We start from the raw sequence: 23991 nt of genomic DNA, 5'->3' as shown, positions 1-23991 counted from the left end.
GTTTAGTTTCAGTCTTCGACAGTGGAAAACCAATTTTTCCATCAATATTTAAGAGGCTATTTTTCTTCCAGTTTAGCCCTTTTGTCAAGGATAAAGTGGTTAAATGTCTTTGTAGTTCTGTCTGCACCTTGTAATCTGTTCCATTGACCCTCAGGTTGTTTTTTCTTTTTGTTTTTATTTTTGCTAATACCATGCTGGTTTTATCATTGTCACTTTGTATTGTAATTGCAAGTTAGGGGACTGAGATGCCTCCTACCTTGTCTTTGTTGCCCAGGATTGCCTTTGGTGTTCTAGGTCTCTCCTGTTTCCAAATGAATTTTAGGAATGTTTTATCTAGATCTGTAAGGTATGTTATTCGCATTTTGATCAGAATTCCATTAAATCTGTTTAACAGTTTTTGAAGTATGACTATTTTACACTGTTAGTTCTTCCTAACCAAGAGAAAAGGATATCTTTCCACTTTCTGACATTCTCTTTAATCTCCTTTTTTAGAATACTATAGTTTTTAGTGTATAGGTCTTTTACATCCATTTTTAGGTTGATTCCTAAGAATTTCATTGTTTTGGATGCTATTGTGAAAAGTGTTCTATAATTTTTATCTCACTGAGTTTGATGTCTGTGTACAGGAATGCTATTGATTTTTGAGTGTGGACTTTGTATCCAAGCTACATTGGTGAATCTGCTTATTAACTCTACAAGTCTTTTGATAGAATATTTAGGATTTTCTATGTAGAGTATCATGTTATCAGCAAATAGTGATAATTTAACTTCTTCCTTTCTTATCCTGATTCTTTTTATTTCTCTCTCTTGTGTAATTGCTCTGGCTAATGATTCCAAAACAGTACTGAATAGGAGTGGTGATAGTGGATGTCCTTGTCTTCCTTCTGATTTTAGAATGAAAGCTTTCAGGTTTTTTTTTCCCAATTAGTGTAATATTGGCTGTTGGTGTCATAAATGGCTTTTATTAGATTGATGTAGATATCATCTATTCTGCATTTCTGTAGGATTTTTATCATGAACAAGTGTTGGACTTTATCAAAGCTTTTTGCGCATCTATTGAGATGATCATATGATTTTGTCTTGGTTGATATGGTGTATTACATTTATTGATTTGCATATGTTAAACCATCCCTGCATTACTCGGATAAATCCCACTTGGTAATGATGCATAAACTGTTTGAAAAATTTGCTGCATTCTGTTTGCCAGTATTTTATTGAGAATCTTTGCATGAGTGTTCATTAGGGAGATTGGCCTATAGTTCTCTTTTTAGTTGGGTTTTTCTCTAGTTTTTTGGTATCACAGTAATACTTGCCTACATGAATGAGTTCGAAACAATTGTTCTCTTTTCAATTTCATTGAAGATTTGAAGAGTATTGGCATTGAGTCTTCTCTAAATTTCTTACAGAATTCGGCTCTAAATCCATCAGGACCTGAGCTTTTCATAGTTGCTAAGTTTTTAATCACATTTGCAATTTCAGTATCTTATATTGAGTTATTCAAAATTGTTATATATTCTTGATTCATCTTTGGAAATTGATACATTTCTAGAAAACTGTCCATTTCCTTTGTGTTTTTAACTTCATGTGAGCAAAGATTTTCAAAGTAGATATTCATGATCTCTTGAATTTCCATGGGATCTATAGTAATTTCATCCTTTTTATCCCCTATTACATGAATTTTAGTTTTTGTTTCTTTTTCTTGACAATGTTTGCTAGAAGTTTATCAATTTTGTTTATTCACTCAAAGAACCAGCTCTCTCATTCATTAATATTTTTGTATTTTTTTTAGTCTAGCATTAATTTTTGCTCTGATCTTTATAATTTTGTCTCTTCTATGAACTTTGGGCTTGACTTGCTCTTCTTTTTCTAGAAGCTTGAGGAGTTATGTTAGGTTGTTTACTTGTGGTCATTCTGTTTTCCTGAGGTGACAATTTATTGTTATACATTTCCTTTTTCAGGCTGATTTCCTTGTGTCCCACAGGTTTTTATATATCTGTTTTTATGCCAGTATGGGTCATTTTTACCATTGTTACTTTGTAGTACACCTTGAATTCAGGTATTGTGATGCCTCCTATTTTGCTCTTTTTGCCCAGGGCCAATTTTACTATTCTGGATATCTTTTGGTTCTAAATGAATTTTAGGATTGTTTTCTCTGGTTCTGTAGGTATTTTAAGTAGGATTGTGTTGAATCTATATATTAGTTTTGGAAGTACGGCCACTTTGACATTTTTTTTTTTTTTTTTTGCTTATCCAAGAACAGAGGACATCTATTTTCTGATATCTTTGAACTTTTTCACACCACTACATTTGTTGTTGCAAAAGTCTTTCACTTCCTTGGTTAGGTTAATTCCTCTGTATTTATTTTCTTGCTGCTGCTATTATGAATGGTATTACTTTCCTAATTTATTCCTCATTAATGATGTACAAAAATGCCAATGATTTTTGCATGCTGAGTATTTGCCCTGCTGCATTGACAAAACTGGCTACTAATTCCAAGAGATTTTTGGTGTAATTTTTTGGGTCTTGCATGAATAAAAGGAATATATATCCCTTTTATTACTTTCTTTTGCCTGACTGACTTTTCTGGGTAAAGTTTTGAATACCATGCTGAACAGAAGTGGACATCCTTGTCTTTTATTTTAGAGGGAAACCATTCAGTTTTTCCCTAGTAATATGATGTGGGACATTAGTTTGTTATACATATCTTTTATCAGACACATCAAGGTCTTTCTATACTTACTTATTTTAGGGTTTGTATCATGAATGGGTATTGGATTTTGTCAAAAGCTATTTATTCATCTAATGAGATTTTTGTCCTTATTTATGTTTCTGTTCTGCATTACACTTATGGATTTTATGTTGAATCATCATTGCAATCCTGGGGTGAAACTTACTTGGTCATAATATATGATCTTTTGTTGCATTCTATTTCCAATAAATTGTTCAGGAATTTTGCCTCTATGTTCATTAAGGTGATTAGCCTGCAGTTTTCTTGTTTAACTGCGTCTTTGATTTGGGGACCTGAGTGATGCTGCCCTACAAAGAACTAGTTTACTATTGTCTTTCAATATTATTGTAAAGGTTGCAAAGTATTGGTAATATAACATTTGTTAAGATTTTGTAAAATACAAAATTGAATACATCATATCCTGGATTATTTTTCATTAGAAGATATTTGATTACTGCTTTAATTTCATTGTTCCTTATTGATTTGGTCAGTATTTTTATGTCTTATTGTTTTATTTTTGATAATTCATATAAAACTAAAACTCCACTCTTCTCTTCAAGATATTCCAATTTTTTTAAATATATATTTTTATGGCTGCCACTCTTTCTTGCATTTCGATGGTATCTGTTGTAATTTTGCCTTTTTTCCTTTCCAGTTGTACTGATGTGATTCTTTTTTTTGGTAAGCTTGGCTAAGTGTTTGTCTATTTCATTTATTTTTTCAAAGAACCAACTCTTCAATTCATTAATACGTATTGTTTTCTTAATTTCAATTTCACTAATTTTTGCTCTCATCTTTGATTTCCCTCCTTAATTTTGGTTTGGGCTTAGATTGTTATTATAGTGAGGTTTCTCATTAGGTTATTTATTTGAACTCTCTCTATTATAGCATGATAGTGAGAAACACACACAGAGGCTGAATGCAGATACAAGCCAGCTTTATTGCTGGTGAACAAAGTCCCACCAGACTGATGAGCTTCAAATCCTCTCAGGAGAGGAAAGCAGCCGTTTATACTCAGTCCAGTTTCTAAAAATAGAAGGTACTTTCCAGAGAGATTTCGTCCAGTCATGTGTAATCCTATGCTAAATCGTGGGGGTGATTAGGCATTTATGAAAAAAAAATCTAAAATGGCACAGGTTTACAAGATGGCGCCAGCTGTATTGTTTTTATTTTTTTGTGCATCATTACACCCTCAAGGACACACTGTGTGAAGGTGAACAAGGCTTTCTAGTTCTGGTCATTGGTATCTGGCATTTCAGTTACCATCAGAAGTTCTACTTGGTCTAGTCCAGCTTAGATTCTCCCCAGGACCAATTTAATGACACAAGGTCCAGCCATGAATAAGGAGACCAGGAAAACTAGTGAGTAAAGAGATCTTCCAAGGATTATAGGTATAAAGGTGGGCATACCAACCCCAAAAATTCTGGTTACCCTTTTGTCTAACCTCTTTTAGACCTTGGATAAGGTATCTCTAATGACTCCAGAATTATTTGAATAAAAACAACTTTCCTATCCCAAGGCTACCTAACGTCCATCCTGTTCCATAAAGAAGAAGTTAAGCCCCCTCCTATTTTGAAGGACAACCTTCCCTAGGGAATTTAACTGGTTATGATGTTGTTGTACTGCATACTGAATGCTTGATAGATCTTATCCTATGACTTGGGTCATCATTTGCAATCCCTGGAAGCCACTTTAATGCTCCTAGATCTGGCTATTAGTGTTCCAAGCAAAATGGAGAGAAAGACAGGTCTGTGACCCCAGCATCTTAATCTATGTGGAAAGGCCAAAAGTTGTATCCCCTTTTCCCCTGATGGTGTATTCACTCTGGGGAGTAGGATAACTAGCCAACACATTCCTGATGAGAAACTATGTGGATTTATACATTTATGCAGTCCTTTTTAAAAATGGTACCAAGATCTATAAGGGGTTCACATGGTCTCATTGATGGGTGTAATGAGATTGCAAGAGGGCATACATATCGGGGCAGTCCCCACACAAGCCCCATTATGCACATTATCAACGAGTAGTAATGGTATGGGTTGTACCTCTTGTTCAGAACACTGTCTCCCATTTAGTATGTGTCTTGTAGAAAAGGTCAATGTCTCGTAAATGGGTCATCTGGCTTTGATGAATTGCCAAGAATTTTGGGTCAGATTTGGACTAGTAGAATTTAGAAACTGTAGGACTTAATCTAACAGGTCGTATACTCCTAAAGGGGTTGCTGAAGGCAACAGTGGGGGCTGTTGAAGACCTAAGGTAGGATACAGCCAATATGGCAGCTCTTATGGCAGCCAATTATGGGTTACAGGGGTGCAGGGAATTGTGTAGAGTGACTTACACAATTGGGTGGGTTTCAACTGTAGACATAGAGTTGTGTATACCAAGTATATCCCATGAACCATATGGATGTTCAGGTTGTAGGATTTTAATCCCTAGTTGATTACAAAATTCTTCATGGTATTGGGGTTATGGGACCAGATGCCAGGTAACATGAATGTAATCATCTGCATTTGTCCAGGGAATCCCATAACTGTAGATGCTACAGTTTTGCAGCCCTTCTGGGAGTAATTGAAATCATGGGTCAAAGGACAACTGGTAAATTTTGAAGTCACTGGGACACAAGTAGTACCGAGGTCACAGGGGCACCCAGTCTTTCTCCCAAGAGTGTTTGTCTTCAGGAATGTACCCCTCAGCCAGAGGTCTTGCACATTAATCCACAGCTCAGGGGACTTAGTCTCAATACTCCTCCAGGTGGTCTGGTTGAGGGTGGTTCCATCTGTTGTCTGAGTTACCATGAACCAGTGAGTCAGTTCTGCTGAGCTGTGATTGGCTCGGTGGATGCAGTGACAAGGAGCAAGATGTCACCGCTTGTGACTGACTCAAAGCTACTTAAGCCTTTTACTTCTGTATTCAGTGGGACTTTCAAAGAACAGATGCTGTGGGCTGGGGCCCCAATGGAGTCTGATCACCAGGTGGTGTTGGCTCCACCTTAACCCATCATTTGGCGCTGGAGTGATAAAACACAGAACAAGCCCTGAAACTTTAAGAGCAATAGGAGTGGTTAATATTACTTCATATGGCCAACCCCACCTTGGTTGGAGAGAGCCCACCTTCTAAGTTTTAACTAGACTTTGTCTCCTGCTTCAAAAGGATGAACAGGAGAATGAATTGAAATGGGATGTCATTGCACCACAGTTTGTTGGAGATCTTTTAATGTCCAGTGTAATGCCTTCATTTGTTAGCACAACACCAAAGTTTCCACCTTTTGGAATCCTAAAACAAATAAGAGTAGGGGAGGTCTCCCAAGCATCATTTAAAAGAGAGTTAACCCACCCCGGTACGGGGTGTACCTCAGTGGGAGAAGTGCCACAGGAAGCATAACAACCTAATTAAGTCCAGTTTCTTGACAGACCTTTGTCAAGGTGTTCTTCAGAGTTTAGTTTTGTCTTTCCACTTGACTCAAACTCTTGATCCAATAAGCTGTGTGCAGCTTCCATTTTAGCCTCAGGGATTCTGAAAGGCTTTGAACTACCAACAAAATCAGGTCTATTATCTGTGCCCACCATCATAAGGAGCCCATAATAGGTATAATTAACTCCATCAGAGCCTTTAATACTTTTCTGGATGTTTCAGTCCTAGTAGCAAAACCCGCCACCCTTTCTGAGTAAGTGCAGATTAAAACCATCAAAATCTTTTTGTTTCCAAATGGGCTTGATCTCAGTAAAGTCTCTCTCAACATCTTCAAATGGCTAAGTCCTTTATTTTTGGATATCTTGTTGTTTCTGTGACCAAGAGATGGGATTGTTATGGGTGCAAGAGTCACTCCAGCACACAAAGTTCAAAGTCTGGGAACAAACAAAGTACAGCCAAGAAATTCTGCCATGTCAGTTTTTCCCAAACACATGTGGACATGTAAATCCTGTATCATAAAATGTCTCAGAGTCTCAAGGAGAAATACCTTTCCTCTTGGCAGAACCTCCCACTCATTCTTGTCTTTAGTCCCTTCCAATCTGGCCCATTTTAGATCTGTCTCTGAATATCGGGGCAGTTTGACAAGTGGGGCCACCAAGACTTTGGCTTCAATGTGTGACTCCTCAGTGGTGGCCTGTTTAGTCTGCCACTCAGTTTCCTTGAATGTCCACAGAATTACACATCTGATGTCATTTACGTTATCAAGCAGCCAAATGTCCTCTAATAGACTTAATATGTCCTGGGAATTTTTGGCATCTTTTCCTTCCATAGTCAGAAGCCCTCTCTCTATATACATGATTCCATGCACATATAGACTTGCAAAGGCATAGCATGAGTCAGTGTAAATGTTCATCCATTTGTATCTTCCTTCCTATCTTCAAGGCCTGGGTGAGGGCAGTCAGTTCAGCTCTTTGAGCAGATGTCCCAGGAGGCAAAGGTTCAGACCAGATGGTCTATAATGGTGACAATTGCTGCTCTGACCCTATAAACCACATCAATTACCATGCTGCTATCATCTGAAAACAGTCAAGTCAGGATTCTAAAGGAGCATGTTCTGTAGGTCCAGTTGAGTTGAATAAACTATTTGGATTGTTTCAGTGCAGTCATGTCCAGGTGGCTCTAGGGACATAGGCAGAAGGAAGACAGCCTATTGAAAGCCTATGTTTTTTTTTTTAATTTTTGAAATTTTATTTAAAAGGAAAAAGAGAAAAAACAAAACAAAACAAAGTGGTGTAAGGGTACAAGTAATACAGAACTACAAAAAAAAAAAAAAAAAAACCAATAAGAAATCACCAGTTAATAGATTACACATTATCATCTTAGAGGTAGTTGCTCAAGTCACAGTATCAAAGCATACAAAGTGGACATTCAAACAGTGAGATTGCAATCAGTTGTGTTCAATGATCCAACCAAAAACATTAATATGGTCATCTATTTAACACCCCTAAACACACTTGCAGTTGTATCCTTTAGAGCACTTTTTTCCCTTTCTTTTTTACAACAAAATTTACACATTTTGGTTTTTATTACTCCTTAGTTCTTATTACTTTTTTTGGAAGAGAATAAAGTCAAATATGGCAAAACAAAGCTATCAGTCAAAACCAAGGATAGACATAGCACATGATGTAAAAACAGAGTACAAGATTATCAACAATGGTTACCATAATGCCTCTTGCTTCCTTAAAAAGAATTGTCTATCTCATTAGGTATTGTAAAGTAGAACAAAACAGTAGAGAACAAGACCAATAAAACCTAAACATTGTAAACATTACGGGACTTCCAAAGGAGATAACAGTCAAACCGGAATGAGCATCATAGTGAATCTTATTGCCTTCAAAGTAGTTGCCTATACCCTCAAACTTGATACTATCATACAGAACAGAACAGAGTCTAATCAGTCAAAACAAGATAGTGGGAGTATTACAGGACTTCAAATCAAGTTAATAGGAAATCAAAAAAGTTACTATTATATATCCTGCTAATTTTTTTTATTTTTCCCCTTAATTAAAAAAATCATAAAAAATAACTAAATAATTTTTTAATGAATAAGGGAGAGATTGAGATAAAAGAGGACCTAACAACATAACAAAACAGGTCAAAGCATGACTGTTTCAGCAACCTAGTGCTTCACCACCAAATAACCCGACTTAATAGTAGTTACCATAGTGTCTTTTTCCTTAAAATATTTGAATATAACTTCATATACTATAGCTTCAAATATTTCCATATCAAGCAGCCCAGAATAAAGCCATTCCAATTAATAAGTGAAAACTTTATAAGGCTTCAAAGCCACATAATGGGGAATCATGATTACCACATACTTTTATATATTTAAATCATTACTTACAATAGGGAAACTATTCGGTATTCACACATGCGAGATTGATTTATTTATGTGGTTTTAATGGTTAGTGTAGAGTTTTCTAAAAGAACTCCTTGATATTGGGCCAGTCTAGTTTCTCAATAACCACATGCCACCAGATTCTCTTAACAACAGAGTCTCCATTGTATGAGGGACAAAGACATTTAATATTTGTCGCAGTATCATCTTGAGAGCTTATTTTACTAGAATTGTATTGGGGGTAGTGGAGCATAGACAAAGGGACCATCCATCCATCATAGCATGTAATCTTTTAGACAAATATGTTATTGTGTGCTCCAAAATCTTAGAACACCCTGAGCAATGCCTTCTTTTCATAGACAAATTACTGGAAAAGCTTAGTGATACCAGGTAATGTCAGGGCAGGGACACTTAATAGCTTTTCTTTTAGAGTCTCAAGAGCCATCTAGTGCTTGGTACTCCTCTCCAGAGAGGGGCTGATTCCTATTTTAAAGCCTCATATAAGCATGTTGTGATAGCTGCAAAATTGAGAAGCCAAAGATAACAATATTTAACTGTCCCCAGGAATTCCTGCAAGCTCTTTCTAGAAGAGGCTTTCTTCAAGCCCTGGATGACCTGGGTACCTAAGGCTGATAAGTGTGGCCTATGTTTTGACACAAAGTCCAAAAGGTAACAGTTTGTATACAGATTTTCTTTTTCTTTGACATCCAATACTCTTTACCTGGAGCAATTCCAATAGCCTTTTTGTTTCTTCCTAGCATAGTTCTTGTGTCTCTGCATCTAAAAGCAAGTAATCAGTGTAAAATAATAGGGAAATATCAGGATTTTCTTGGCCAAAAGTCAATAAATCTTCGGTCAAGGCTTCCCCCATAATTATTGAAGAATCCTTAAATCCTTGAGGAAGTCTTCTCCAGGTAAATTGAATTTTCATCCCCTTTGGGTTCTTCCCATTCAAAAGAAAACAATTCTCAGGACCCTACAGACAATGAGATACAGAAGCATCCTTTAGATCTAACACAGTGTAGCAAGTTCAAGCAGATGGGAGAAGACTAGGCAGAATACAGGGATTTGGGACATAGAGTGGAGGATAATAACCAAAGTGTGAACAGCTTGCAAGTCCTGGACTGGGTGGTACTTATTTGTCCCAGGCTTGCAGACTGGCAAGAAGGGAGTGTTCCAGGGAAACTGACACTATCAATATCCCTGGCTCATGCACCCTCTGTACATGACGTTTAATTCCTTTTCTGGCCTCTGTGGTCATTGGGTGTTTCAAGGAAACTAGCTTTGCATATCCCATCAACTCTACTACCACCCAGGGCACGTGGCTCACCAAGCCTGGGAGATTATCTTCTGCACAAACCATGGGGAACTGCCAAACCCCATGAGGAAGACAGGATTCTCTTGTGTCTGTTCCACATCTAGGAGGTGATATACTTTTTTTATAGGAAAACTAACAGCTAGAACATGAGCATCTGGTTTGGACTTTTCCCTAGTAGTCAAAATGGGGACTAAAAGAAATTAAGGGTAAAAGAAATCTGAGCTCATAATTCATGAAGGAGCACTCAGCCCAGAAGAAGAAAAGGACAGTCAGGCACAAGTACAAAGGACTATTTGTCACCCAAGTTGAACCTGTCATGGTGCACAAAAAGAATATGTTAAAGACCTGCCAGTTGCCTCCTGTCCTCACACATTTTGTTCTAACAGTGGGGTGACTGGCTGAGTAAGCACTGACACACCTGTTGCAGTGCCTACTGAGATTTTGATAGATTTGCCCCCACAGTTGTGGTTAACACAGGTTCCCTGAGGCCAAGAGATAGAGGCCCATGACCCTCTCATTCTAAAGCTTCTCCCAATCCATCACAAGCAATTGTTTGTTTGTTTTCTTTCTGTAGTTACTTTTAACATCCTCACTTGAAATGTCCCTTCTTTTTACAATAGGCACATTAGTCAGGATCTAAGGGAAAGTGACGTCCTCCCAACTGAGGCCATTTCCCTTCATCTCTTTTTTCTTAATTTCTGACTGAGTGGCCTTCACGGGTTCTTTCTGATGTTCCTTCTCCTTTTCTTCCTCTTCCCTCTTTGTGGCCTCATCCTCATTATGATGCATCTTCTGAGCCACCTCCATCAACTAAGTAATACTCATTCTTGAAAACCCTTCCAATTTCTGTAATTTGTGGTGTGTATCAGGGGTTTACTGAGTAACAGAAGTCATATTAACAATGCAGACATTCCTGGGTGCCTGTCAGTTGAATGGAATTTAAGTTTGGTGTGCTTCCAGAAGGCACTTGAAGAATGCAGCAGAGCTTTCGTAGGTCCCTCACCACCTTTGTTAGGTTTCCAGGGTGTCTTGCAGCTACAATAGCCCTTTTCTCCGTGCCTGGTGGTGGGCTTCTAGCAGTCATATCCCATCTGAAGTGCTGGGGCTCCAATTAGGGGGTCACTTTGGGAAAATTGGTCTTTACTGCCTCTGCCTTGTCTTGTTCAGTACCCACAGTGTCTAATCTAACTTGGTCCTTGGCTGCTTTCCAAATTCTGTCACTTTCCTCTGAAGAAAATAAGGTTAGCAACAACTACTGGTTATCATTTCAAGTAGCATGGTGAGTTTTGAACACTGATATTAGCAAGGTAATCAGGGCTCAAAGTTGCTCTGAAAAAGGAAAAGTTTGAGTCTTCCATTTAGTGTTCATCAGTAGTGCTAAAGGGAACATAAACCATGACAGATTGAACATGCCTTCCCCTATCATGGACATCTGTCACAGGGGCAGGAAAGGGACATCAGAGGCTTCTGATGGGCTGGAATCTACCATGGGCTCTGGTGAAGACTGCCAACAGGGATGATGTGGAGGATGCAAAACAGAGTCAGATGAGCGCAGCCGTGGAGCAGGAAGGGATGTGGATGTGGGATCATCCTCTTCTGCGGCCAAGGGCAGCACAGCGGGTCTTTCCTTTGGAGATTTTCCTTTTATCATGAGCACTGATCAGGAGATCCACAGGGACACATTCTGAGCATGGTGGCAGCACTCAAACCATACAGAACCAGGAGTCAATGTAAGGAAACTGGTCCTGGTCCTGACTCCCTGGTCACAATGTTCCACATCCTACAGGTCACCTGTGGGTTGAATGCTTCCCCATATGACCAACCTACAGCAAAAGAAGTCTATTCTAGTTTACAAAGGGTACACAGCATCCCTGGTTTGATCTTGACTCCATAATCACCTTTAAACTTGTCAAAAATTTTAAGCATGCATTCCAAAACAGTTGGCTTGCTGCTAGCCAAACCCATAATAGCCTAATTTATATTTAAAAAAAAAGAAAAAAAAAAAAACTAGCCTACTCCAGCAAATCATCCCTCTCTACTAGCAGTCCAAACAAGAGTCCAAGCCTGAGGAAATTCGAGAAAATGGCTATTCCCTCAATGACACATAGCAGGTGATCAAGGTTTTTTGGAATTTGAACATCCAAAAAGAGGAACACACTAGTCAGGGAGGACAGGAGCAACAGAACCACCAGGAGGTCAAAACAGTAACAGAATCGACAGTGACCTGAAATCACAGGCACGTCAAAAATACATAAAGACAAAACAATCCGAGGGATTGCTTACCATTCCCGACCAGTAATGTGAAACAAATTCAGAAACAAGTTGAGTAAAACCAAATGTTCAAACACTCACACAGGTCTGTAGGCAGGCCGAGTTGTTCCATCCCATGGCCACAGCACCCTGCCTCACTTAAATCACCCCATGCCCTGCCATCCAGAGATCAACTGTCAAGGCGAGGAGGCACAGGGCCTCCTCAAGCAAGGACTTTTTCCGTGGACATTTCACTGGAGCCTCCAAATGTTGCAGCAGAATACTGAGAAACACTCATAGAGGCTGAGTGCAGATACAAGCAAGCTTTATTGCCAGCAAATAAAATCCCACCAGAGTGAAGAGCTTTGACATTCCTCAGGACAAGAAAATGGTGGTTTATGCAGAGTTAGCTCAGTTTCTAAAAATAGCGCTACTTTCCAGAAAGTTGGTATGAGAATTTCATCCAATCATGTGGAATCATAAGGCAAATCATGGGGGTGATTTTTGATTAGCTAGGCATTTCAAAATCTATAATAAATTTAGGAAATAAAACTTGAATCTGAATCTAAAATGGTGCAGGTTTACAAGATAGAATCAATGATGTTTTATTTTGCTTCATTTTGCTTTTCTGCATCATCTATTTTTCTTAAGTGAACACTGATTGCAATTATCTTCCTTCTTAGGACCGCTTTCATTGTATCCCATAGGTTCTGTGTGCATTGTTGCTTGCTTCCAGAAATTGTTTATTATTTTCCTAGATTTTTTTCTATAACATTGGATTTTCATGGGTATGCTGTTAAGTTTACAGTTATTGCTAAATTTTCTGTGGTTTCTTCTAGTTTTAGTTGATTTCTATTTTCATTGTGAAGTTTTCCAGTAGTAAATATGTGATGATTTCAATTCTCTCATATTTATTTAAGCAGGCTTTGTGGCCTGGTATCTGATCTATTTTTTGAGAAAGTTGCATGTGCTATTGCGTACCCTGGTATAGTTATCTATTAACAACAGGTCCACAGCAGGCTTGGAATTCATGTTTCAGTGCTGGGTGGCTTTGAATGACTGGAGGTACAGGCATGACTATCCAACTGGGTGGCATGTTATCGTCATGCATGTACCTCAGGTGGCTCAATCCACCTAATGGGACAGATATTCATGTACTACCAGTAATTTATGCTGGCAAGAACATGTTGAGTCCATATGTTCAAAGATGTGCTTCAACTCAGATTTTTTTTTAATTTTTTTGTTTAGTTGATCTCTTTTTGCAAAAGTGGGGAAGTGAGATCATCCACTATAATTGTCATGGTGTTTGATTTATGTCCAGCGGTATTTGTTTTATGAAGATAGATGCTCCGTTATTAGTGCATATGTATTTGAAAGTGTTATTTCTTCTTATTGGATCATTCCTTACTGAGTGTTTAGTGACATTGTCTCTTCTGATCAGTTTTAGCTTGAAGTTTAGTTTGAGAGTAAAATTGCTACACCTCCTTGTTTTGGGGATCTCAATTGAGGAAATATCATTTTTGATACTTTGATTTTTAGTCTATGAATATCTTTTTGAGTTAGATGAATTTCTTGAGTGCAACAGACTGTAGGATTCCATTTCTTGACTCAGTCTGCCCATCTGTCTTTTAACGTGAGGTCATTAACATTGAGAGATATTACTGATAAGAGTTGATTAATTCCTAACATGCTCTCTTCCCTGTTGAAGACGCCTTTGTTTTTCTTTTCCTTTTAATATTCTATTTGACTTGGTTGATACGTTCTTTCCATCCAGAGTTTCACCTTTGTTACTTTCCCTGTAGCTGCCTATTAAATTCTTGAATATTTTCTGAAGTGCTGATTTGGTATTCATAAATCTCTTGAATCCAAATCTCTTGGAATTTTTTTTTATCTATTTTGAAGAAAACTTTTGCCAGGTATATTAATCTGGGTTGGAAGTTTGTTTTTTAGTTGGATACTTCAAAGTCTTCTAATTCTTTGTGTTTTGTGTTTTGTTTTGTTTTGTTTTGTACCAGGATCAAACTCATGACCGTGCTTGCCAGGCAGGTGTTTGTGCTGCTGAGCTAAATCCTCTGCCCAAAGCCTTTTAATTCTTAAAGTTTGTGTGGAGAACTCTGCTGTAATTCTAATGAGTTTACCTTTATATGTGATTTTTGGCTTTTTCTGACTCCTTTTAAAATACATTATAACATCAAATACTGATATAACCAAAATTTTAATAGAAATATTTCAGAAAGACAGAGACATCAGAAACTATGCATATGTGATGAGTTTGAGGAGAGGAAAATCTTAGAATAATGTTTAAAATTGCAAAAAAAAGTAATATTATAAGCATGTTATTCAGAAAACTGGAGCAAAATAATCAGTTAAAAGAAGTTAAATTTGTTGTGTCAATGGGAAAGGTGGAAATGAGGAGGAGACTGCTGTGTGAAAAACAAAAGCCTTGCACAAAGGATGTTGCTTTGTGATAGAAATTACAAAATGTTCCTGTTTGAAAAGCTTTTCTATATATAACTTGATGTTAATGCTATTTTGTAAGAATTACCCCTACTATTCTTTGATAGCAAATGGAACTGGTGACTGTGGAACATTCTTTCAAAACTACAGTACTTTGTCAAAGCAAACATTTTCATGCCGCACAAATTGAGAATCTGAAATAAATGGAAACTAAAAGTGAACAACAATTCTCTAAATAAGGCAACCATTTATTCAAAAAAGGACAAAATCCAATAAACCAAGAATATCTCAGACAACGATCACCCATAGCCCAAAGACCGCATCTTGAAACACAGTGCTTTGACTCTAGGAAATTTTAGTATGTAAACCAACCTAGATGACATATACAACTTCCGTAGAAAGCATTACAATTAATTTCATAAGGCTATTAGGTCACTAACAATAAAGAGGATTCTAATTAATTAATTAATTTATGTATAGGGTTATAGATGGAACCCAGGGCCTCATATACTAGATCAAGCATTCTGCTACTTAACTACATTTTTTGCCTGAAAATTTCAAAAAGCAGCAATGCTGTTTTTCATTTTGATATATTTACAAGATTCCAGAGACTTGGCTAGAATAATTTCAATAAATATTCCAAAAGAAGTATTACCTGATACAAAAATATCAATGTGAAAGTTAATATTTTCTAGATACTATACTTAAATAGTAAAATCAGTGAGGATAACAGAACAATAATGTTCTTATTTTTAAACACTTTTCAAAGATAATTTCATGTCACCATTACGGACAGGTTATCTTTTTACTCATAATTTAGCACCTCACCTATAATTTCCAAGTGTCTCTATTCTTTAATATCTCCAATTTTACTGTAATTTTATGCATGTTGTATAAATATAGCACAGCACATAAATCCAGGAAAATCATTTGATTATAGTGCTAATTGCAGTATTGACTCTCACAACTTAGAAAATTACTATAATATTGCTATAATGTTAGTTAACAACTGGTATATAAACCAAAATAACTTGATTGTTTAAATAAAAGTAAACATTGAAATTTTTGTATTTTATTTTAGCTTTTAAATTGATACTGAACATAATTAATTAACCTGGGTAATATTTTCCTAAAAACTGATTTCATTAAAACCTATAAATTTGAATTTTTACTTACTAAAAATTATACCTTCATCTACCTCCTGTGTATATAGAACTAAAAGTTAATGAAATTGTATTTTGGGTTGGGATGTAGCTCAATGGTAGAATGTTTGCCTGGAATGAACAAGGCTCTGGGTTGAAAAAAAGAAAATTTTATTCTATTTCCTCAGAACACATAAAGGTCTTTAAATAAAGTTTGAAAGTTTCTCTAATAATAATAATGTAGCAAATAAGCAGTGATTGCAGGCCAGGGATTTAGCTCAGTGGCATAGCCACCTGGCTGACAAGCACAAGGTCATGAGTTTGATCCCTGGTACCCCCTCCAAAAAAAAATAGTCATTGCAAATTAATTTGTTCTTTCTCTGCTAAAACTGTGTTCTCTATGACATTTAACAAACCTACCTTATCCCACAGTGATTCTCTTTCTTGGTTTATTTAATGTAAATAGTCAGATAAGATTGCAAAAAACATTTTTATTTAACATTGTTACATATCAATATAAATTACATATATTTTTTTAAAAAAAAGAAAGAAAGTATTCAGCTTCTGAAGTAGCACCTTACAAAAAACCTTAAAACATAATGTGTTTGTATTCTGATTTTGAACTTGTGTTCTGCCAATCTGTTTTGATCAGTTATCCTAATAATAAACAAAACAGATGGCCCAAAAGAATTAGCAAGAATAAAAGATATAGTAAGTAAAATCACAAAACTCTGATCAGTTCTGCTTAACATTAAAGAGATTACAATAAAAGAGCTTGGCTAAATAAGGAGGTCCAAAGTAAGAAGTGGAATGAAGGAAATCACACCAGCACAGCAGCTGACTGTGACAGGAACAGTGAAGTCAGAGAATCCAAAGCAAGGCTGAGGATGGTTCCAAATTCCTAGAAAAACTCTAAAGTCTGCAGAGAAAGAACATGCAGGAAAGAATGGACAGAGTAAATAGTTCTCATCAACAGTTTTTGTGAGATTTTTAAAACAGAAAAAAAGAAACAAAATGCCTATGAAATGCAGATAAATTCTTAACATTCTGGAGGCCTTGAACCCTTCAGTGGTTTATCATAGAAGTTTCACGTCTGGTAACTATTTTCTACTAAAATAGGATTTTTATTCCTCCATACTGAAACTGTAGAAATGTTTCCTTTTTCATTTACATTAATCACTGAGAAATGGACTATGAGAATCTTCCAGAAAGCAATATTGTGATTGTCTATAACTCTTTAAGAAAAAGAAATAATATACTTTATACATGACACCTTCATTTGCTTTGCAAGGCAAACTGATTAATTCTGTCATAGAATCTTTGTTTGACATGACAAGAGTGTTTTTAATAACCCTTTACTGTTGTTACTCAAACGTGACGGTGGAAACACTTCATGAATCTATACATAAAGTTCTTTAAACAAATGTAATAAAACTACAGTTAACCCTTCTTGCATATTATACAAGTTACAGCTAAAACTGATCCTTTTATATTATTTTTCCTTTTACATTTCTGTAGTTGTACAAGTTGGTGTACATAGTATTTAAAAGTAAAATCAAAATAAGTACCAAGCACCTTAAACCTGTAAATCTAATACAGGGTTCATCTAGACAACATGTGAAATTGAATTTGTTTTACTTAATATTATTGTGGAGTGTACAATTGATACTTAAATGAAGACTTTTTTAAGTAAGTTTTTTAAAGATGATACCTTTTAGACATCTTTCATTTAAGTAATGAATCTTTGAGATATGAATGATTATTCTATTTGATAGTGACCATTGTGGTTTCAAGGTGACCATGACAGTTTTATTTCATTGCACAAATGTTTTCATAGTTTGCATATATTTAGAATTCATACAATATCAAGTATGACTTCTAATTATTTAGACTGTCCCCATGTCAGGAGTGCTACCTTGTCCAAACTGTGAAGAAGTTTCCCTTTGTATCTTTTATTCTTTGATTCCTTCTCATCCTTGCTTATGCTTCTCCATATTTTCCTCTCTGCACATTTCCACCCTAGAATCCTAACCTGCCACTTCCAACTATCATTCTGTTTTCATGTATTCAAGTTTCATATAATTATTTTTAAAGCTTAATGCCTAGGTTTCTGTTATGAGAAAATGTATATATTACATTATGTATATATTAAAAAATGTTTTAAAGTAGAGAAAAATTAAAAAGCAATATCAAAACATTAAGCTATTTATGATAAGACCACCTACTTGGTAGGTCTGTAATGGTGGCAAAAATTCTATATAGAATAAGTGATAAATGTATTGGAAATTAGAAAAGAGATAAGCCTGCCACTTTTATCTTCCCATTGACTATTTATTTATTCTACAGCCAGGTTATTTAGTTATTCTTCTAGAATCTGACTATGCTGATAGAATAGATTCTAAAAGAGAAAGAGAGGGTAATTAATCTTGTTCCACTGCATACTCAATCTTCAGTTGATTAGCAAGAGATAATCATACTAATCATTGTGGTTAATATTTGTTGGTAATCATCAGTTTCCAGATCTCTTTCATTTATTTAACATACATGAACTACCCAGTAAAGTTCTTTGGTCCTTCCCCATCATTGTAAGCCATCTCACGTATTGTGGCCACTATCTCTACTTAGTGATAGGTGAATAACCAAATCCATTGACTAAACATAAGCAAACTCTCCACAAACATAAAACAAAGACATACAAGTTACCAAGTCATTGGTAGCCATCTGGGAAGCACAAGAAAACCTCCCTCAGAGTTAGTTAGACTACATACACCAGGGAAGTGGACCCATCCCTATGAGAAGGGACCCAAAAACCAATTTTTATCTGCACTTAATTCTAGACATGATACTGAAATTCCAGTAAGTAACACCTTGCCTGAAACTTGATCTTCCTAGTTTTTCTGTTATATAAGTCACTTAAATTTTCATTTACAAATAAGCTAAATTCAGATTTTCTCTATTATAAATGTGCTCTACATAATGCAATGTTTTCCTATCAAATAAAATAAATGCAATCAACTGATATCAAAGTGGTCCTGACCAGATGGAAGAAAGTTTGTAAGGTCTATGTACAGAATATTAATTTGCTTAGGTCAAGGGGAAAGTTCAATATCTAGGTTTGGGTCTTCGAGCGAAGGTTGGATAGTTGACATAAATGTCCTCATTGGCATCATATACAGGTTGGTGGGTTGAGATGGGACTCCTGTAGTTGTTGGCTCCCTACAAAGACAAACACACATCAGCTGGTGTCAATAATCCACTGTATTTCAGCAGCCAATAAAGACATTCAACATAATTCTCTCAGTTCATCCATGACACAAGTCAAACTTCCACTACGAGTAATTTCATAAAACATTCCCTTTATTATATGGGGTTTCTGTTAGAAATCACATTCTGAGTTCACAGGACACTGAATGAGATGCAACCTCAATCTAATCTAGATTATTAGTTGCTCCACTGTGCTGTTCGTTACCTTTTTAGCCGTAGAATGCCCTCAGCAATGGTGGGCTTTTTGAGTAAGAAAATTATTTCTGTTTCTTAAATGAAAAGTATAGTATAGTATTTTCTCCCCAGTAGGTATTCATTAATGTCTATTGGATGAATGTCCTAAGAAATAAATGTTTTAAAGAACACAGTGTCCTAGCTTTAAAAATGAGCAACCACACACAATGAAAGAACTTGACAAAAGAGGTGTTCTCTTTCAAGATGATGTTCTATAATCCTTCATCTTCACTACTGTGATCAAGTTACTTTAATGACCTGTGTGTGGGCATGCGACAGAAAACACAGAGATGGAAGAAGACCAGACAGAGAGTAGAAAGAGACAGAGATTGAAAGAATGAGAAAGAGAGAATGAATGGGGGCGGGGGGGGGGAGAGAGAGAGAGACAGAGACAGAAACAGAGACAGAGACAGAGAGATCTCTTTTGGTGAATAGTTTGCAAATTTAGATGATTTTGGAGTTTATATGGAAAAAAAAGGAAAATTCAAGTGTCTTGTTATTTGTATGTCTTACCTTAAAAGCACAAAAGAATCAAATAGGTATATCCTTTAGAGTTCAACTTACTAAGTTTTAATCATTCTTCAAAACACAATTATTCTACAAAAGTCAAAATGTGTTAGATAACTAATGTAGATAGTAACAAAGTATCTTTCCCGCCTCAAAAGTTATAACAATATGCTTATCTTTGGATTAATGTGAGTACAAAAACAGCTAAGCACAAAAAAAAGCAATTCAAAAAGGAGAAAAGAAGGAAGAGAACAGAAAATATAGTAAGCTAAGCTAACTACATGACTAACTTCTATTAATTCATTGAAAAAAGGTTATGTGCTTATATAGTTTGTTCAGATTTTCATGCCTATATCTTGCAATCTGAGGACCTACTTTGAAGATAACAACATGTAGGGTATTAATCATTGTTAATCTCTATTATCTTGTTTTAATATTCTGTATCTTGTTTTTATTGCTTATTCTTTTTAAAATAAAAACAATTGTAAAGGATGGAACCCCGTTTACTGCATGCTAAGGATGCACATAAGACAAGACAAGTCTTCTGATTATACAGTTTGTTATGAAAAGCAAGCCAGGAGTTAGTGGAGAATTTCTTTTTGTTTTTCAGAGCGGTTAATGTTCAAAAATTTCAGGGGATAGGACATGAAGAAGTCTGATTTTTTGGTACCTTACATTTTAGCCATGCAAAATTCAAGTACAGATTATTAAAATGAAGAGACATTGACATAATTTTGGATAGCACTTGAGAAAATGTTTGTCTTGGTCAGTTCAAGCTACTATAATAGCATACCACAAAGAAGAATAAACAACAAACATTTATTTTTCACAGTACCAGAAGCTGTGAAGTCCAAGATCAAATTTCTACTGAGGCTTGCTTCTTGACTTGTAGAAGACCGTCCGCTCCTTAGTTCCAGTCTTTTAGTGCAGAAAGCAAAGACAGCAGGCGCTCACATCTCTTTTCATAAGGGCACTAATTCCACTACCCAAAGACTAATCCCCTGCCCCAAGGGCCTCCTGCTAAGACCACACACTGACTACTAGAATTTCAAGTTGTTAATTTTGGAGGAACACAGCAACACTTGATTGTGAAATTTAATAAACACAGTAACATGTGCTAAACATTGACTTATATAGTAAAGACAATGGACTTTAAAATAAACATCACTTTTCTCTGCAAACTCAGAAGGAAGACTCTATTTTATTAAATAGCACGGAGCAAAGTAGAATGAGGGGATATTTTTCATTCATTAGATTCCTACAACTGATGAGAAAGTTCTTTAACTTTATACTTTATATTCTCATTAATTAATTAAATTAATTCAAAGGAAATAACAGTAATGAATTTTATGCTATTCTTGAGTCTTTTATGTAATTTAATTTAATTTAATCTTCACAATAACCCTATGTCATAAAAAATAATGTTATGCTCTGTAAGGAGATGATTAGAGTCCCCTAGAAAACTTTTCCTTCTCAAAATTTCATTATGTAACTTCACTTGAAAATAAGATCTTTGCAGATGTAATTAATGAAGGTTGTACAGGCATAAATGGAGACAGTCCTTGGTTCAATAGCAACAATATCTTTATAAGAAAAGAGAAATAGACACAAGAGATACACCGTGTGAACACTAAGGCAGACATGAGATGTTTCTTGAAGCAAGACTGCCACGAAGTGCAAACAGCTGCCAGAAGGTGCAAGAACTCTGAGCAAATCTTACTCCAAAGAAGGATCATTCTTCACACCCTTGTATTTAACTTCGATCCTCCAAAATCAGGACTGAATAGATTTGTGCTGCTTTCAACTACTCAACTGATGTAATTTCTTACCAGCAGCCCTAGGAAACATGACCTAGAGGTTTGGTAATGCACAGTGCTGACTGTTATCATGCCAGTAGACATGCACCTGAATTTGTACTGATATAAAGAAGCACAGTATTGAAGGGTATAATAATAAGAAATAGGGCAAGTAACTGATGCTTGAATTACAAGCAACTGCTTGGCCAAGTTATTGAAAGGAAAATAAAAAATAAGATCTCTCACTGCAAACACACATCTTGTAAGACATTAATGAAACACAAAGAGAAAAGAAATAACAGTCACCAATGAACTCACCTTATTCTGTGTATCTGAGGAATTTTTAACTGGAACATTTTTCTGCCTCCTTCTCCTTCTAAAATATATATTTGATAGAGAATATTAAGACACTGTATGCCAGCACTAATATCCTTGCAACAACTTGATACCTTACCAAGTCCACAGCCCATTTGCACTTACTGCATAAGTAGGGTGACTACCAGACTGCCCACAGTAGATACCCACACAAGTAACCAACAGTCCAGTGATACAAACTTCTTTCCCTCACCCTGCTCCCTCCAATGTTCTTACAGGTGGTGAAGACAGTTATATGGCTGTCCAGTCAATATTAGTTATACATAGATATAGATGTAGATACAGATATAGATGTGATTATTTTATAATAGGCTATTACAGAAATGACTTACAATTTTTTCCAAATAATCTGGAGCTTAGAGATTTTCCATAATTGAAACTTATTTTAAATACAACAATGTAACTTCTTGGATGGTCATATTAATAAAACTAAGTTTTACAAACTTGTATAGGTATTGTTATGGATTATTTTATTTAGATTTCATTTGAGCTTTACTATGAACAGATTAGGAGTCAGATGTGGACAGGTAGAGGAGCTTGCCAAAAATCACTTGGTTGCTTAGTGGTTGTTCAGGAATTAAATCCTCAGTCCTCCTTTCTGACTCTGAAGCTCTACTTCTGCAATCACTTGGCTGTGTCTAACTGAGCCACACGAAACCACACTATTCAACTCTTCACAGTTCCAAGGAATCCTGTAGAGATGTAACTTCTGGGGAAATCTCAGAAAAGCAATATAACTGAATGCCAAGAAAAAGTAACGAGAGCCAAGTACATGAGGAAAGATATTAAGATGAGATTATGAGTATCTCTTTTTCAGATTTCTAAAAAAAAATCCTATTTAACAACAAAAAAGGTAAAATATGCAAAAATTGTAGGATTTTTCCCTTTTGGATTTTGCATTTTAATGTGAGGCTGTAATTCCTTTATAGCAGTCTTGAAAACAACAGAGCTTCTCTCCAAGGAAAGATTATTTAGTGATAGATATTGATTCTGATTCTCTCCTTTAATTGCTTGGATATCGTCCTTTCATGTCAATGTAATCTTATTTTATTCTATGTGCATCTGTTTATTTAGACTCACTATTCCTTCATGTTCTTATTCTATGTATAATTTTATGGTGCAATATTTCTGAGTATTTTATATAAATTAAGTCTTTTACTTATCAAAGGAATCCACAATAGGTCTGCTATTATCTTCTGTATACAGATGAGGCAGGAGAGACACAGCTCTATCACCTTTGGTTTTTTATTAAATCATAATTTATAGGGCTATCTCATGTATGTTGATAACTTTCCCCAATGGATCCCAATCTCTCTCTCTCTCTCTCTCTCTCTCTCTCTCTCTCTCTCTCTCTCTCTCTGTACATTTAAGGAAACCTGGAGCATACAATATGATTAATATTAAAAGATGCTCTGTGGTTAACTTGTGCTCTGCTAGTTATTTTCTGAGTGATCTTCATTTTTAAAGATCAGTCCACTCGTGTAAAATGAAAATAGTTCATATATTGAAGTCATTTTATGTTGACCAGCTGTTCTGTTTGTCTGGGACCAAGGTTTTTTCTAGAATGAACTTCTTTTCCAATGCTGAGCTGGAAAGCCTCAGGCAAAGCAAAACACCACATTTGTTGTGAATATCAACAGCAACAGCAAATATACAAATAAGTGTCTAACATTTTTCTCACTGCATATTAAGCTTCTTCTTACCAACACACACATCCACCTCTGTAATATTCCGTTTCCTTGCATTCTTACCAGTGCTGCTCCTGGCCCCTGTCCATGCTCATCTACAAATATTATGGTGCTGCTGTCTGTATGAGGAAAAACATACCCAGGAACACCGGGACTGATTCCAGCGTCCCTGGACATACATACAAACCACAAGGAGCCAGGAGTAAAGGAAGAATTTATTTCAGATCCTATACAAGTTAGCGTATCTGAAGCTACAGGACTATTTTAAGAGGTTGGGCAGACAGAGTTCCAGAGAGTCATTGCCGAAGTCTTTCAGTCATTTAAAAAAAAAACTGAAGTAGCAACCATAAACCAAGATCAATGACAGAAGTGACAGAAAAAGTACTCCTCTCCCTGGTTGAGTTCATCCATGACTATGCA

The 23991-nt window shown here is 36.0% G+C and overlaps 1 protein-coding gene across 19 annotated transcripts in view; it reads right to left on the bottom strand.

Annotated features, from left to right (window-relative positions):
- Positions 1–14792: 14792 nt before the first annotated feature.
- The window catches only part of Cd226 (CD226 molecule), a 107872-nt gene continuing 98673 nt past the window's right edge, over positions 14793–23991 (bottom strand). For 18 of the 19 annotated variants that reach the window (XM_063231476.1, XM_063231488.1, XM_063231473.1 and 15 more), the window contains 2 exons: positions 21827–21884; positions 14793–18923 (listed from right to left, as the gene is read on the bottom strand). In XM_063231476.1, the coding sequence (XP_063087546.1) occupies positions 18810–18923; positions 21827–21884 (172 nt within the window). In that variant the 3' untranslated portion in view covers positions 14793–18809. Of the gene's footprint in view, positions 18924–20547; positions 20631–21826; positions 21885–23991 lie in introns of all 19 variants that reach the window. The other variant, XM_063231475.1, reaches the window with a different exon arrangement.

This window comes from Cavia porcellus, unplaced genomic scaffold, assembly GCF_034190915.1.
Source record: "Cavia porcellus strain 051 isolate PalLab524CR breed Dunkin Hartley unplaced genomic scaffold, mCavPor4.1 scaffold_20, whole genome shotgun sequence".
NCBI classification, from domain to species: Eukaryota; Metazoa; Chordata; class Mammalia; order Rodentia; family Caviidae; genus Cavia; species Cavia porcellus.
This window is presented reverse-complemented; position numbering and strand designations above follow the sequence as displayed.